General features: G+C 38.2%; 1 gene segment (V, D, J or C); it reads left to right on the forward strand.

Moving 5' to 3' along the window:
* Positions 1 to 12245, forward strand: part of LOC121501461 — a 38696-nt gene extending 26451 nt beyond the window's left edge. The window contains 3 exon segments of the C gene segment in view: positions 1239 to 1568; positions 3499 to 3624; positions 11765 to 12245. Of these exon segments, the coding sequence occupies positions 1239 to 1568; positions 3499 to 3624; positions 11765 to 11904 (596 nt within the window).
* The last annotated feature ends 1163 nt before the right edge of the window (positions 12246 to 13408 follow it).

A 13408-nucleotide genomic window follows, 5' to 3' on the forward strand; every position in this document is an offset into this window, starting at 1 on the left:
ACTATGGAGTACTACAAAATTCAGCCGGCTTGTAGGGCAGATTCACATTTGGAGGAAGATGCTAAGAATCAAAATATGGTGTCTTCTTAGTCCGGCTTCAACTTCAAATGAAAGTATAAATATAATATATAAATATATAATAAGCTCAATATAAGCTTATTATAATATAAGCTCAATATAAAATGAGCTTTTAGTGAACATTTCCTAAAGTAAAACAGAATTCTGACCAATGCATTACTTGATAAGTTTATTTAAAAGCATTTCTGAAAACAATATATTTTTAAATTAAAAATTTTGGAAATATTGCCATTTTGTTTCTAAATTCAAGGCATTGTAAATAATTTGGAGGTGCAGCTTTAAACACTACTGTTCTCAAAATCCTGGAGTGGTTCAGTTACAAGAATAAGATGTTCTATAAAACCAGAAATTGTGGCACCTGAGTGGCTCACTCAACTAAGGACCTGGCTTCCCCTCAGGTCATGATCTCAGGTCCTGCAGCTGAGTTCCACATTCAGGCTCCTTAGTCAGGGGAAAGTCTGACTGTCCCTGTCCCCCTGTCCTTACCCCCACTCCTGCTCTTGCTTTCTCTCTCTCTCTCTCTCAAATAAATAAATAAAACATATAGAAAACAAAACAAAAAAACAGAAATCAAGAAGATTTCCAGTACTCAAAAGTAGTCATGGGATCCAATTTGAAACTAAAACATCAACTTGGTAGGTTGTCAAGTATGCATGGAAATAGACTCCCATTCAAACGAGTGACTGTGTATTGTTTAAAAGTGCCACATATCGGGATCTCTGGGTGGCGCAGCGGTTTGGCGCCTGCCTTTGGCCCAGGGCGCGATCCTGGAGACCCGGGATCGAATCCCACGTCGGGCTCCCGGTGCATGGAGCCTGCTTCTCCCTCTGCCTGTGTCTCTGCCTCTCTCTCTCTCTGTGTGACTATCATAAATAAATACAAAAAAAAATATATCTAAAAAAAAAAAAAAAAGTGCCACATATTAATCTAGGCCCTGCTACTCAATAGCTGTGACTTTGGTCAAGCTACATAACCTCTAGAACCTCTTTTCCCATGTAAACAAAGAACAGTACCTTATAACCCACTGTGGTAGAAAGGCCATAATAAACACTAATTTTATGGCAACTTGCCTTGCTTTTCTGTGTGCTGGAGTGTTCCAAACCACACGATGTTCGTCTTTCTCTTATAGCGTTTTAATTGTTATCCATTTTCTCCCACAGATAAAAATCCTGATGAAGACATTCCCCCCAAGCCCACAGTTTTTCTTCCTTCAATTACTGAAATTAAAGTCCACAACACTGGAACATATCTTTGTCTTCTTGAGGATTTTTTCCCTGATGTTATCAAGATAGACTGGAAAGAAAAAGATGATGAAACAGTTCTGCAATCCCAGCAGGGAGATACCATGAAGACTAAGGACACATACATGAAATTCAGCTGGCTGACCGTGACTCAAGAATCAGTGGCTAAAGATCACAAATGCATGGTCAAACATGAGACGAATAAAGGAAGGGTTGACCAAGAGATCGACTTTCCTTCAATAAGCAGAAGTATGTGCATGTAAATATGAATATAACCTTCTAGAACTCTTGTTTCAAAGGGAAAAACTCTACCTTTCTGTCAAGTATTTTTTAAGATTTTTTATTTATTTATTTGAAGAGAGAGAGAGAGAGCACAAGTAGGCAGAATGATAGGCAAAGGGAGAGGGAGAGGGAGAAACAGACTCCCAGATGCTGAGTAGGGAGCCAGATGCTGGGCAGAATCCCAGGATCCTGTTCTCAAGCCGAAGGCAAACACTGACTGAACCACCCAGGCACCCATTTGTCAAGTATTAATGAAAACAAGCAATTAGAAATTTTTCTTTAGTGTTGTTAACTTTTAATGGTAGCATAAATGTGCTGCTATTTCCCCAGAGAATTATAATAGAATGGACTTCAGAACATACAAAAAAAAAAAAAAAGAAAGAAAAATTCACTTAGCCTTTCTCACCTGTTTCATCATCCAAAATATTAATGTCACAGTGATGTTTTTTATAGTCATTTCATGATTTTATGAAACAATCCATGTGAAAGCACCTAGTAACCTTGCACACCATAAATGCTCAAAAGAGAGTCCACTTTTGATGATTTTACTTGATCAGGAAATAAGACCAATTGTACATCTTTCAAGAATGTTCTACTCAGGGATGCCTGGGTGACTCAGCGGTTGAGCATCTGCCTTCGACTCAGGGCGTGATCCTAGGGTCCTGGGATAGAGTCCCACATCGGGCTCCTCTCAGGAAGCCTGCTTCTCCCTCTGCCTGTGTCTCTGCCTCTTTCTCTCTGTCTCTCATGAATAAATAAATAAAAATATTTATTAAGAAAAAGAATGTTCTACTCAGCAGTTAAAGTTCTTATCACTTCAATCTCGCTCTACTCAAACATTAACAATTAATTATAGGACAAAAAGCTATTCATTTGATGGAGCTGGATCACCGCTCCACCAGAAATAGTACTTTGGCTTCTGAGGTTTTAGTATGGTCTTGGGTATTTCAGACATGAATTTTATATACCAGCATAAGGGGAAATTTAGTAAGAAAGGATTGGGTGAGGCTAATGTGTACATACGTTCTTCATTCTACACAAAGAATGCATTTCTTACTATTGGTAAATGCTGCTCTTCAAACATGTATTGCAATATCGACATGTGCCAGACCTGGTAGGAATGCAGGATGAACTACTCTCCCAAAAAGGATCACACAGCAAAGCAAATATACTTTTCCTAATCAGTCTGGGTCACTCATGATTCAGGCATGGTGTCCCAAAGGAGTGCCATTGGTGCAAACATTAGTCACATTTCAACAGTGTGGGCAGACAATTGAATGTGCCCTGGCCTGCTGTGATCCAGTAACTCACTAGACTCAGAAGTCAAGTCCTGAAATATTAATATACAGACCAAGGTTCCAGAGGCCCAATAAGAAGGAACAAGTTTGGATTTTCCTTGTGCTTAACAAGCACTTTTTAAGCAGTGGGGAACAAGCACATCCTAAGACCTGTGAAGAGCTTTGCTATATACAAATCTGAATTTCTGAAGTAAGTCTTTGTTTCTGGAGTGTTGAAAAAAACCCACGGACCCAAAAAGGAAACACTTGGCTTACGGCCCCAAGTCACTAAACCAAGACTTAATACCTAACCCAAGTGTAATTTCAACCCCCGGAAGAGTAACCTTTAACCAGTCCACATGGGAATTTCCTGTTCAGCCCCAGGAAGTTTCCTGATTGACACTTTCTTCACCTTGGGAGAGTGGCCCTTGCCTAAGACAATGGATTATTTGCTAAGAATTCCCCTTTTTCCACTCACACTCTATTGTAAAAAGTGTTCCATCCCCATAGGCCTTTAGAGCTCCCTTCTATTTGCTAGATGACCTTAGTCAGAAATTGATCCATTAATACAGTCATTAGATCTTTAACATTTACTTGTTTAAATTTTTGTTCTTTACCAGTTTTGGTGGCAGCGATTCAATCCAATATGGACTCCCACAGGCATTCAGAGACAAGGAGGAAGAGACAGGTGGTAACTGTGAGCCCTCTAAGTTCACAATCTTTCTCGCCTGTTCCAAGCACTGTGGGTGAGTTCTCCCTGGTTCCAAGCTCCACTCTCTGGGTTTTGACTTCTAATCTGATCAGCTTTGCTTTACGGGGAAGATCAGCTTAGGCTGGCAGAGTGTTATGCCTGAGTTCAGTTGAGTTAGCATGTTTGCAGGCATATTTGCATAGAGTCCAACTGAACAAGCAGAAGGATATGCCCAGAGCCAAGCCCCTAACCTTTCAGAACAAACTCCTGAGATGGAAATCTCAACAAGATTTCAGGGGAATTGTTGGTGGTGCACACAGAGTCTTCTTGTGGCCAGAATTCAGTAACATCTCTTACTGCCCATAGACTAATGTGCACCTAATTGATTGTCTTCATTTGTGTAGATAAAGGCCACTGCTAACAGGGAAAGGTGGAAAAAACTACAGCAATAGGTGGGCATGAGTCAAGCATTTAGAGGCTGTTAGAGCATTCGATACCTCAAGAACACACCCCTGATAGTAGTAGCTGGTCAGGAAATGGGGTGGATCAGCACTAGGTCACCCATCAACCTCACGAAAACTTCTGGGCAAGGAGCCACACTCTGAAATACCCACAATCCCCAATTTCAGGACACAACCATTTTAGGTGTTAGTTTAGCTCTGAGAAGTCCAATGTCTTAGCTAATGGGATCCTTAAATTCTAAAGAGTCAAACACATGACTTTCCAATGCACCTATTAATTTTTTATTTAAAACTATATTCCTAGATTACAGATACCTAGCAAAATCGCAAGATATCAAAAGCTTGTTTTGTGTCCTAACCAACTGACTTGGTTGGATTGGATTGGAATCAGATTGGAAACCCCAGATAAGAATTGGAAACCCCAAAATAATACCAGACAGGAATGTGGGGCATAACTCATTTCAGCCAGATATATTTGGACTGGGGTGTGAGTTAAGTCCATTTGAGGCTAATATCCTACTAAACTGTTGCGAGCCCTCAGGGCAATGATAATCTAGAAATACAAAGCCCATAAAGGGGGAACTTTCCAATTAGATAATTCTTAATCATTAAGAACCCACTTAAAAGCAAGGGTTCTCCAATTAAACAGAACCTCCAAAAGGTTTAAAATTCCAAGGTCATTTTATTGAAAGACTCATTGCAAAAGGCTAATGAAAAATTAAAGATGGAAGAAGTACCTAAAACAGAAGACTATAAGACTGATCTAACTCCTGCTCCCTTCTGGCTCCTTTGAGTGCTCATTCTAGTCTGAATTGATTTTCCACTCTGAACAGACTACACAGCCATAAACAGCAGTCTGCTCAGTTCATAGTCTTACAGACACCTCCATATCTACCTTCACAGGAGAGTCCCAAATGAGCCCCTTCCAGAGTTGATGAAACTGGGTGATTTCTGGAAAATTGCTATGTGCTTTACTTTCCTAAACAACCATGTGGAAATTCTGGTAAATACCAGGACCTGCACTGGGATCCTAGAAAAACTGGCAGAAGCCAGGGAAGAGTAGAAACTCTTAACAGAAGTAGCTCCTTCCAAATCTCTCTCCATGGTGCCTAGTCCAGCGGATAGTAAAATTTTTGTAGTCCCATTCTTTCCAAATCCAGACCCATTGCTATTGATCCTTTCTCTCGCAGAGAGAGCTATTGCCTTCTTGTTTGTGTCATCCTGCGTAACTGCTCTTAGCTTTCTGCTTACCTGGGACGTGTGCCCTGTTGGTTTCTTCCTTTGACTCTTACTGAGTGACTCTGGATCTTGGGAAGATAATATCCTTTGCATCGTATTTAGGGATCCATTTTACACCCAAGAGAGATTATTCCATGCTGCCAGAAATCCTTAAAATTCAAACTATGTACCCAGAGGTAAGGAAGCAATTTGAGGCTCATATGTTCTGATAGGTTGTATCAAACTATGGTGTCATTTCACCTAAATCAAGTCTTTAAGAAACTCAGAGCAACTATCCTGACAAATCTTAACAGAAGTAGAAATGCAGCTCTTGAGGCAATTCAAAGTTCTTCTATTCTTTTACCTATCCCCAAGTTTCTCCTATTTATGGAAAATGGCTTATAAATTATTGGCTTTAGGAAGGCAAAATCATTCTTGGAGGAACATACATTGCTTCTTTGTCTTTAAAACTCTACATCCTACTAATTCTTTAAAATTTAAGCATAATCCACAAATGCCTGAGACTGAGGGAAAGAAAAGAAAGTTACCTTCTATTTCCATCAATTTATATTCTTCTTTATAAACCACTATTAATCCAATCTGAGGAACATACATTGTCTTCTGATTGACTTATTTATCAGCATAATACCATCCAGTTCATCACGTTGAAAATGTGGTATGCTAATTGCACAAATTCCTTGATACATAAAACAATCATCTTTAAATCTTGTGGAGAAAGAGCCCTTTCTAAAATATGAACTGCTAAAGAGCTCTTGTGCCTCAATTCTAGTCTAGTCTCTTAATAATTCCAGAGACAATACAAATCTTGAAATTATCTCCAAATATTAGTGACTCTGGGGTCTTTGCAGCAGTCTGTGTGTCCATAAATATATGTTGTCAGTGTGAGATATTTTTCTGTCTGGATGGTGTTGCCAAAACTAATTTGTAAATAGCTCATTTCCTTGATTTGAATACAATCACAAACAATGAGGACTGGGCATTCTAAAACTCTCAGAAATAGAAACTAACTCAAATGTCTTTCAACTTTACATGATCTGAGCATGGTTGTGGGTTTAAGTAAAATAAGCATATATTTACTGCCTTATCAGCACTAAAATGAGAAATTTCATGTGCCTGAGTTTACCAAAAGTCAAATAAGTAGATATGATCTCTGTTATAAAATGTTATAGGAACTAACTTAGGAGAATGATGGACTTGGATGTTTCATAAGGTTTTTTTTTAATTTTTATTTTAATTCCATTTAGTTTACACACCATATTTACATAGTTACACACACTATATATAACACTAATATACAGTATTGTGTATACAATATTGTGACTCAATACTTCCAACATTACCTATGCACATCAGGACAAGGGCACCTCTTTATTTTTTTTTAATTTAAATTCCATTTTCCAACATATAGTATAACACCCAATGTTCATCTCATCATGTGCCCTCCTTAATGCCTGTCACTCAGTTACCCTATCCCCCCTACCCGCAATCCTTTGTTTGTTTCCCAGAGTTAGGAGTCTCTCATGATTTATCTTCCTCTCTAACTTTTCCCCACTCAGTTACCCTCCCCTTCGCCTATGATCTCTTTCACTATTTCTTATAATTCCATGTATTAGTAAAACCATTTGATAATTGTTGTTCTCTTATTGGCTTATTTCACTCAGCATAATACCCTCCAGTTCCATCCACAGTGAAGCAAATGGTGGGTATTCATCCTTTCTGATGGCTAATACTCCATTGTATATATACACGAGAACTTCATTATCCAGTCATCTGTTTTTTTTTTTTTCCATTCATCTGTTGAAGGACATCTTTTTATCTCCTTCCATAGCTTGCTTATTGTGGACATTGCTGCTATGAACATTAGGGGTGCAGATGTTTTGTTGTTTTACTACATCTGTATCTTGGTGTAAATATCCAGTAGTGCAATTGCTGGGTGGTAGGGTAGTTCTATTTTTAACTTCTTGAAGAACCTCCACACTGTTTTTCCAGAATGGCTGTACCAGCTTGCATTCCCATGAACAGTGCAAGAGGGTTCTGCAAGGGTACCTCTTAATTCCTATCACCTACTTTACTCATCCCTCCCCACATCTCATAATGATTTTATGGGTAATCTCAGCTAAACTGTTAGGAACAAGTAATTTCAAAGATGTAAATAAAATGAAAAAATTTATATAAAGTTTTAAATAGTCTCTCAAATATTGTTGGGAACTTAAATCCTTAAGGTTTTGCTGAGATAGGTCACCTGTTAAGTTATATTGATTATCTAGATCATTTCCAAGCAAGATAAAATATTAAAGTATTAACAAATAAACAAGGTTCATCTGCTTATGGTTTCCTTTTTTCAGAGACTGAAGATAAATGTGGGCATGTTCATAAATGTATTTTGCGCTTTACTGAAAGACTGTTTTATGAAGATGCACGCTTGTTGAAATTATGAAAAGTATTCATAAATTTGCCAATATAAACAATGCTGAGTAAAAAAACAGTTCACAACTGTTTACTTATTAGCTTTCATTTAAAATGAAGGTTTCTAAGTGTTAAGAATTCTAGTATATGTAATGAAGACTACTGAAAATAATATGGGAAACAACCGAAAGTATAAGGAAAAGTAAGATGTGTCGTTTAATAAGAAAAAGTATGAGGAATGGAAATATGTTTTTTGAGGGAGAAAAAGAAGGATTTTGTCCTAAAAGGAGGTTGGTCACCTAATGAGGGTAAACTCAGGACAAAATCTGAATGTAAAAGAGAAAGTTGTAGAGGTTTCTACAAAGGCAATGTTAGGAAAGGAATGTTATGTGTGGTCAAGAGTGGCTAATTTTAGAATGAAGAATTTTCAAATCAAAAGTAAGCTGATGCAGCATTAGAATTTGTTTTCTCTCTGTCAAAGGACAAAGGGTTTTGTGGGTTTGTTTGTTTCCTTTGGAGTTTTGGTCTGCTTAAGTCTTTTGACCTGGAACATTCCAATGGATTTGCTAAACTAGTCTGGCTTATTTAATATGTCAAATTACATGGGATAGAACAATAGAACTTCATACTAAGTTTTCTGGATATAGTATTTGTAAGATTGTGCCACATGTAGATAAAGACCATTCTGCTTCTACAAAAAAAAATGGCCCATCATTATCAGTCTGCTTATGATTCAGAGAAATGAAGGTGGATAAACAATAAAAGTATATTAAACAAAGAGTCAGGCCTAAGGGAAAACTAGGCCACTTGGTTCTTCTGGGCTCCCTTGGCAAACCCCATTTCTCTTAGTTTTTGTTTTTTCATTCCATAACCCACCATAGAGCATTATAAATGACTCAGATTATAAAAAGATGTCAGTGGAAGACTTCTATAATAGTAGAAAATGATTTACCATCAATGTCTAACCTGTCAGATCCATAATCCTGGAAAATCCTGTTGTTGTCTCCAGAGGCTTCGTGCCTTCTCCCTCTGTACCCTTTGAACACCTGCAGCTGGAATTCATTCCTCTGCCATTTAGTATGGGTTCTCATAAGCCCTTGTCATTGTTTGTGTATTTTCAGGATGGTTAAAGCCTTTCCCTACCAAGAGACTGATGTCCTCACTGTGGCAAAGACACTATTAAAAATGGGTTTCCCACCTTTTGTGATCTCCAGTGACCAAGACTCATACATCACTGGGCAAATCATAGATCCTTTAGGAAAACCTTGCAAACACTTTGGAATTGTCTCAGTGTACAATTTTCTGCTGATCCTTCATGTTCCCTGCTAGTCTGACCAGCTAATGTAAGTCTCCAAAGCCTGATGCTCAAGCCGATCATCAACAGGTTATGGAAACCTTCCTAGATTACAATTAAAGAGATCCTCTAAGTCACAGTTTACAGCCAACTGATGAGGTATTTTAGACAAAACATTAGAGGAAGATAGTCCTCGAACATCTCAGTTAAAAGAAGAACCTATAATGTTTGTCCTTCTCCGATTCACTTATTTCACTCAGCATATTCTGTATGTTGGCAAATTGAACACCAATAAAAAATAAATTTATTATTAAAAGTAATAATAATAAAAAAATAAACACGGATGAAAACCTGTAAGAAAAAAAAAAGAAGAAGAAGAAGAAGAACCTTACCAAGTGCTTTCACTGTAAAACTAAAGGTTGAGCCTGGTACACATCACACAGCTACAGAAGTCTCCAAATAATACCTGAGCCTGCCCAGACAATGGAGTTTCTGAATCAAATTGAGGGAAAAAGAAGTAGCTGACATCCAAATAGCCTGTATCTCCCACATTATTGCCAAAGGGGGTAAACTTTGGAATTTATAGCAAACATTTATTTCAGGCTAGCAGAAAAATCTTACCCTGCTCCTAAATTTTTTCAAGGTAAGTAAGATATCTCATTCATTGACTCTCCTAAATTTACATCTGTAGCTAGTTGGGACTACCAAGAAGCCACCAAGATTCACCCCTTTGGCAGGGCCCTCCTTCCCCAGTTTGGGATAAATGTAAATGAGGTCTGATTAAGACTTTCTCATTCATTCTTGAAATTGTTGCAGAATCGTTCCTAAAGCAATGGCTACCCAGCAAAAATCCTTAGGTTCTGGCCAAAGCATTTCTTAAAAGTAAGATAACCCTTGAATATCTGCTGGCTGAGCAAGGCTGGATCTGTGCTGTAGACAACACAATGTGCTATACTCAGATGAACTGTTGGAAAGGGTAAAACCAGATAACATCAGATCACTGAATAAGCCACTTGGCTTAAAAGAGTGACTCCTTCAGAGGGTCTTTCTTACTTCTTTGATTTTAATTGCTTTGAGTCTTAGGGACCTTGGCATCAAATAGCGCTCCAAACATGGGGAATTATCCTGTTTATAGTAATCATATAATCTGCCTGTGCATTGCCTTCTCCCAAAAGCTTTACATACAAATACAAAGCCAGTAACCTCCAAGCAATTGAACATTTCTTTTTGGCATCTTCCTGCTTTTATTTTTAATGTAGCCTTTATACTCTTACACAGTTTTTATTCTTCCTCTAAATCCCAAAGCCACACCCTAAGACAGGTGCACACATGAGGAGAAGAGGTGAGTGCAGGGCTTCTTGTGCCACATACTAGATTTAAACTCTACTCTTTAAAATAAGTAAATAAATAAATAAATAGATAAACTCTACTCTTTCATTATCAATTGCATGACTATGGGTAAACTATTTGCATTTTCTGGGCCCTCCGAAATGACACAAATAACACCTAACAACAACTCCTAAGATATGACATGACATATGTGGAATATCCAGTGTAGATATCTCATTTAGCTGCTACATTATAAGTACTAGCTCCTGCCTCTTTCTCCCCACATATGAACAAAGGGAATGATGAGGAACATTCTTTCTATCTGCTGATCCACCCTCCATGTCCAATATCAAGGGACTTCTGGACCCTAATTATCATCATCATCATCATCATCTTCAGTATCTTCATCATCCAACTTTATATTTTTGCTTAATAATTTTGATGCCTTGGGTATTTATTGCACATGAAGATGCAGAATTACAGAGCAACTGAGAAAGTGTTCTTAAATGCCATGTTGCTGAGATTGCAATCTAGATTCTAATACTTACTGTTTGCATGAAATCAGGCAAATGTTAGAAACGACAAATGCCCACTATTTGCTTCCACGTGGATGGATCTGGAGGGTATTATGCTGAGTGAAATAAGTCAATTGGAAAAGGACAAACATTATATGGTCTCATTCATTTGAGGAATATAAAAATTAGTGAAAGGGAATAAAGGGAAAGGAGAGAAAATGAGTGGAAATATCAGTGAGAGTGACAAAACATGAGAGACACCTAACTCTGGGAAATGAACAAGGGGTAGTGGAAGGGGAGGTGGGTGGGGGGTTGGGGTGACTGGGTGATGGGCACTGAGGGGGGCACTTGGCAGGATGAGTACTGGGTATTATGCTATATGTTGGCAAATTGAACTCCAATAAAAAAAAGAAATCAGGCAAATGGCTTTTCTCTCTGTCCTCAGTTTATTTGTAAAGTAAATAAAATAAATATTCTTTGTAAAGAATAAAATAAATAATCTCATAATTTATTAGAAAATTAAATAAGATTTACACTTTGCATGCAAAGTTCTCAAAATAAATAACATTTAATTTTTACTTAATGAATATTGCCTTTTATTCTTACTTAGAGACATGGTGGGGATGAAAATGCTAAAAGCGACTTATCACCAATACTTTTTTTCCCATTGGATTCATTTATTATAAAAACAACCTAGGTTTTTAATACTTTGGAATGTTCTAGATGAATTTCACAGTTTTTTGACTGACTTGACTTGCAAACTTGGATCTGAGTTTTCTAGGTGGTGGTGGTGGTGTGGTGGTGTTATAGATGTTTACTGTTCGGTTGTGCTGGTGTGAGAGTGTCACTTCAACCTAGGTCATCAGAAATTTATACAGTCACCCCTCCTCTCTTATTAATAAGTCCTAACCTTCAAAACAACAGATGAAACTAATAAGTGATTTCTTTTAGACAACCAGCAGCTGCAGTTCATGAACACCTCTGCCTACTATACCTATATCCTCCTCCTCTTCAAGAGCTTGATGTACTCCATCATCATCACCATCTGTCTGCTTGGGAGACCAGCGCTCGATGGCAATAGGAAGAACTAACACATGGTGCCACCAGGATCCAATTTTTCCCATTGGCTGCTGTTCTAAAATGTCTGCTGTGGATGTAGTGGGGCTTTCTTTCTGAGATTGGGTTATTTCCTTTCACATGTGTCATTCTCTCTAGTGCCATTATGCAGAATGGGTTTATAAACCACTGGGCAAACAGAAACTTTCGCTCTGCAGCAAGAACAAATTCTACTATGGCTCAAGGGTGGGGCCAGGGGAGCCATCCCCAGGGGCTTCAGCACTCCTTAATGCCCACCCATTCTTCAGCCACGCAGTACCCATGCCTCTGAGGACAGATAGCATGCAACTTCTAGCTGCCTCCTTTGGACTCTTTAACCAGATAAGTGCCTGGAAGCCTTTTATTTTATATACATGGAACCCGCCATCCTTGCTACTTGAACTTTGTACCGTTTTTCAAAATAGGCACAATAAAAAGCATTGAAAAGTCTGTTTTGTCCTGTGTGCCTTCATTTGGTACAATCTAAGGGTCCAATGTAAGGGACACCATAACCACTGAGCCTTCCAATTCAGTGCTGGTTGTAATACTGGTCAATTCCAGATTTCTATTCTTGCCCTGACCTTATGACACCTACTTTGAGGCACTGGTCCAAACTGGGGAGCCACAGCCAGTGAAGGTGCCCAAGTTATTCCTCCTTCCAAGGTCAGCTGATTCAGACTCATTTAGTTCAAAACACTCTAGTGATGACAGTATAACACATCACAAGACTGGTGGGTGTGCTCAGACCTATAGCAGTGTTTCCTGGGCTCGTAAGAACCCCAGAGAGCAACAATAACACTGGAAAATAGGGTGTTGGAGATGTTAAGGGCTTGGGCTCTGAACTCCAAGTGCCTGGGTTTAAATCTTAGTTCTATAACTATTTGAACTCTCTAAGACATAATTTTCTCTTCTGAAAAGTAAAATTACAATGATCTATCTCCTAGAGTTGTGTAGATCAAATGAGCTAATTATACGGGGTACATGTATGTCTTCAACAGCATTAGCATCTACTGTTGGCAGCTCTAAGTTAGAAATAATAGATAACACACATGCCCAAGCACATATACTAAGAAGTAGGACACTCATTTTTGTGTGTATGTATATTTCTACATGTAAACAAAATGTTCAGTGTGTGGCAAGATGATGAGAAAATAGATGATCGTATATTTTTCCATTTTCACTAAAGAATTCATTTAGAATAATAACTTTTATATATTAGAATTCAAACAACATCTCATTTAAAATTGAGGAGAATTTTTTGCTTATTTACGATCAGCTTCCATTTCTATGAAACCAGTGTTTTTGGAAACCAAGTAGAGTTTCCCATGTGGAAACAGCATAAGACCCAGCAGACTGGAAGAGGAAATTTAATTTCAGTCTTCTCCTTGATTCTCAAAAATTTGTTCAGATCTCCTTGGACAAATGTCTGGGCCTCTACTTAGGGATCTGGAACTGTTTTTGCATGTGGAATGCACGGAGGCACAGAAGGGAAAGCAGCAA

Source organism: Vulpes lagopus, chromosome 11 (assembly GCF_018345385.1).
Source record: "Vulpes lagopus strain Blue_001 chromosome 11, ASM1834538v1, whole genome shotgun sequence".
NCBI classification, from domain to species: Eukaryota; Metazoa; Chordata; class Mammalia; order Carnivora; family Canidae; genus Vulpes; species Vulpes lagopus.